We start from the raw sequence: 4,669 nt of genomic DNA, 5'->3' as shown, positions 1-4,669 counted from the left end.
CACTGATGTCCTCTGACCCTCATCGACCTCAGCCAGGGTTAACTTCTACTACTGATGTCCTCTGACCCTCATAGACCTCAGCCAGGGGTAACTTCTACCACTGATGTCCTCTGACCCTGATAGACCTCAGCCAGGGGGTATCTACCACTGATGTCCTCTGACCCTCATCGACCTCAGCCAGGGTTAACTTCTACTACTGATGTCCTCTGACCCTCATAGACCTCAGCCAGGGTTAACTTCTACCACTGATGTCCTCTGACCCTCATCGACCTCCAGCCAGGGGTAACTCTACCACTGATGTCCTCTGACCCTCAGCCAGGGGGAACTTCTACCACGGATGTCCTCTGACCCTCAGCCAGGGGGTAACTTCTACCACTGATGCCCTCTGACCTCAGCCAGGGGTAATCTCTACCACTGATGTCCTCTGACCCTGATAGACCTCAGCCAGGGGTAACTTCTACCACTGATGTCCTCTGACCCTCATCGACCTCAGCCAGGGTTAACTTCTACTACTGATGTCCTCTGACCCTCATAGACCTCAGCCAGGGGTAATACCACTGCTGATGTCCTCTGACCCTCATAGACCTCAGCCAGGGGTGTAACTTCTACCACTGATGTCCTCTGACCCTCAGCCAGGGGTAACTTCTACCACTGATGTCCTCTGACCCTCAGCCAGGGGTAACTTCTACCACTGATGTCCTCTGACCCTCAGCCAGGGGTAACTTCTACCACTGATGTCCTCTGACCCTCAGCCAGGGGTAACTTCTACCACTGATGCCCTCTGACCCTCAGCCACAGGTAACTTCTACCACTGATGTCCTCTGACCCTGATAGACCTCAGCCAGGGTAACTTCTACCACTGATGTCCTCTGACCCTCACCATCGACCTCAGCCAGGGGTTAACTTCTACTACTGATGTCCTCTGACCTCATAGACCTCAGCCAGGGGTAACTCTCTACCACTGATGTCCTCTGACCCTGATAGACCTCAGCCAGGGGTAACTTCTACCACTGATGTCCTCTGACCCTCATCGACCTCAGCCAGGGTTAACTTCTACTACTGATGTCCTCTGACCCTCATAGACCTCAGCCAGGGTTAACTTCTACCACTGATGTCCTCTGACCCTCATCGACCTCAGCCAGGGGTAACTTCTACCACTGATGTCCTCTGACCCTCAGCCAGGGGTAACTTCTACCACTGATGTCCTCTGAGCCTCGTCCTCTTCAGCCAGGGGTGTGTTGGGTTGGAGTTTGAAGGACTGAATAAACACATCTCTTCCTTTGACACAGGCCTTAACACGACATTCCACGGGCGTCCTCAGATATGCCATCGCTGAAGCGTTGCTTCACTGTGTCGCTGGGCGGACTGCATGCAGACATTATCTCCTATTAAAACGAATCATCCAATCAGAGAGAGTTAAAGGCAGGAAGAAGGAAGTGGAGTCCCATCCCCGTTCTGTTTCCGGGGCTGATGGGGGTCAGTAGGGACAATATGGCCACGATGAGGTGTCATTAGTCAAATCAAATCAAATGTATTTGTCGCATACACACGGTTATCAGGTGTTAATGCGAGTGTAGCGAAATGCTTGTGCTTCTAGTAGTGAGGTTGTGAGGTCATTCATCTGACACACAAACACACACACACACACACCTGCACGCACTAGACAAATACTAGACACAATCACTCGACACACTAGACACACACATACACACACTCACACACACGCACACACTAGACACACAAATACACACACACACACACACACAAACGCACACACGCACAAACGCACTGCAAAGGCCTCATGACAGAACCCCTTAGTATGCTGTGCTAACACATATCAGGATAGAATGACCCACGTCTTTAACAGCAAGATATAAATGATTAAGTCATAAATGATTAAGATATAAATGATTAAGATATAAATGATTAAGTCATAAATGATTAAGTCATAAATGATTAAGATATAAATGATTAAGATATAAATGATTAAGTCATAAATGATTAAGATATAAATGATATAAATGATTAAGTCATAAATGATTAAGATATAAATGATATAAATGATTAAGATATAAATGATTAAGATATAAATGATATAAATGATTAAGATATAAATGATATAAATGATTAAGATATAAATGATTACATATAAAATGTATAAAATGATTAAGATATAAATGATATAAATGATTAAGATATAAATGATTAAGATATAAATGATTAAGATATAAATGATTAAGATATAAATGATATAAATGATATAAATGATTAAGATATAAATGATTAAGATATAAATGATTAAGATATAAATGATTAAGATATAAATGATATAAATGATTAAGATATAAATGATATAAATGATTAAGATATAATTGATTAAGATATAAATGATATAAATGATTAAGATATAAATGATTAAGATATAAATGATTAAGATATAAATGATTAAGATATAAATGATTAAGATATAAATGATTAAGATATAAATCATATAAATGATATAAATGATTAAGATATAAATGATTAAGATATAAATGATATAAATGATATAAAATGATTATGATATAAAATGATTAAGATATAAATGATTAAGATATAAATGATTAAGATATAAATGATTAAGATATAAATGATAAAGATATAAATGATTAAGATATAAATGATTAAGATATAAATGATATAAATGATTAAGATATAAATGATATAAATGATTAAGATATAAATGATATAAATGATTAAGATATAAATGATTAGATATAAATGATTAAGATATAAATGATTAAGATATAAATGATATAAATGATTAAGATATAAATGATATAAAATGATTAAGATATAATTGATTAAGATATAAATGATATAAATGATTAAGATATAAATGATTAAGATATAAATGATTAAGATATAATTGATTAAGATATAAATGATTAAGATATAAATGATTAAGTCATAAAATAAAACAAACATTTGATGAAAGTAAATTAAAGTGGATATCTGATGGTTGATAAATGATAAGCAGTAATGATCGGTAATGATCGTCGTGGGACTCGTCGTGAGACTCGTCGTGAGACTCGTCGTGGGACTCGTCGTGGGACTCGTCGTGGGACTCCTCGTCGTGGGACTCGTCGTGGGCCTCGTCGTGGGACTCGTCGTGAGACTCGTCGTGAGGTAGGTCGTGGGTCTCGTCGTGAGACTCGTCGTGAGACTCGTCGTGGGACTCGTCGTGGGACTCGTCGTGGGACTCGGTGCGTGGGACTCCTCGTCGTGGGACTCGTCGTGGGCCTCGTCAGTGGGACTCGTCGTGAGACTCGTCGTGAGACTCGTCGTGAGAGTCGTCGTGGGACTCGTCGTGAGACTCGTCGTGGGACTCGTCGTGGGACTCCTCGTCGTGGGACTCGTCGTGGGCCTCGTCGTGAGACTCGTCGTGGGACTCGTCGTGGGACTCCTCGTCGTGGGACTCGTCGTGGGCCTCGTCGTGGGACTCGTCGTGGGACTCGTCGTGGGACTCCTCGTCGTGGGACTCGTCGTGGGCCTCGTCGTGGGACTCGTAGTGTTACTCGTCGTGGGACTCCTCGTCGTGAGACTCATCGTGGGACTCCTCGTCGTGAGACTCGTCGTGGGACTCATCGTGAGACTCGCCGTGGGACTCGTCGTGAGACTTGTCGTGGGCCTCGTCGTGGGACTCGTCGTGAGACTCGTCGTGAGACTCGTCGTGGGACTCCTCGTCGTGAGCCTCGTCGTGAGACTCGTCGTGAGACTCGTCGTGGGACTCGTCGTGAGACTCGTCGTGGGACTCGTCGTGGGACTCCTCGTCGTGGGACTCGTCGTGGGCCTCGTCGTGGGACTCGTTGTGGGACTCGTCGTGGGACTCCTCGTTGTGGGACTCGTAGTGGGACTCGTCGTGGGACTCCTCGTCGTGAGACTCGTCGTGGGACTCGTCGTGAGACTCGCCGTGGGACTCGTCGTGAGACTCGTCGTGGGCCTCGTCGTGGGACTCGTCGTGAGACTCGTCGTGGGACTCGTCGTGAGACTCGTCGTGGGACTCGTCGTGAGACTCGCCGTGGGACTCGTCGTGAGACTCGTCGTGGGCCTCGTCGTGGGACTCGTCGTGAGACTCGTCGTGAGACTCGTCGTGGGACTCCTCGTCGTGAGCCTCGTCGTGAGACTCGTCGTGAGACTCGTCGTGGGACTCGTCGTGAGACTCGTCGTGGGACTCGTCGTGGGACTCCTCGTCGTGGGACTCGTCGTGGGCCTCGTCGTGGGACTCGTTGTGGGACTCGTCGTGGGACTCCTCGTTGTGGGACTTGTCATGGGCCTCGTCGTGGGACTCGTAGTGGGACTCGTCGTGGGACTCCTCATCGTGAGACTCGCCGTGGGACTCGTCGTGAGACTCGTCGTGGGCCTCGTCGTGGGACTCGTCGTGAGACTCGTCGTGGGACTCGTCGTGAGACTCGTCGTGGGACTCCTCGTCGTGAGACTCGTCGTGGGACTCGTCGTGAGACTCGTCGTGGGACTCGTCGTGGGACTGGGTCGTGAGGCCTCTGTCAGTGAGACTAAGTCGTGAGACTAGTCGGTGGGACTCGGTCGTGAGAGTGCGTCGTGGGAGTACGTCGGTGGGGAGTGGTGCGTGGGACTCGTCGTGGGACTCGTCGTGGTCCTCATCGTGGGA

General features: G+C 46.6%; 1 protein-coding gene across 1 annotated transcript; it reads right to left on the bottom strand.

Annotated features, from left to right (window-relative positions):
• Positions 1 to 3,553: 3,553 nt before the first annotated feature.
• Positions 3,554 to 4,566, bottom strand: LOC135566615 (protein starmaker-like; the record flags this gene model as incomplete). The annotated part of the gene is made up of 1 exon (XM_065014288.1): positions 3,554 to 4,566. A coding segment is annotated over one exon (1,013 nt), but the record flags the coding sequence as incomplete, so codon positions are not given.
• Between the last annotated feature and the right edge of the window lie 103 nt (positions 4,567 to 4,669).

The sequence above is a fragment of the Oncorhynchus nerka genome, unplaced genomic scaffold (assembly GCF_034236695.1).
Source record: "Oncorhynchus nerka isolate Pitt River unplaced genomic scaffold, Oner_Uvic_2.0 unplaced_scaffold_4005, whole genome shotgun sequence".
NCBI classification, from domain to species: Eukaryota; Metazoa; Chordata; class Actinopteri; order Salmoniformes; family Salmonidae; genus Oncorhynchus; species Oncorhynchus nerka.
The sequence above is the reverse complement of the archived record's forward strand: the minus strand, read 5'-3'. Positions and strand labels throughout refer to the sequence as shown.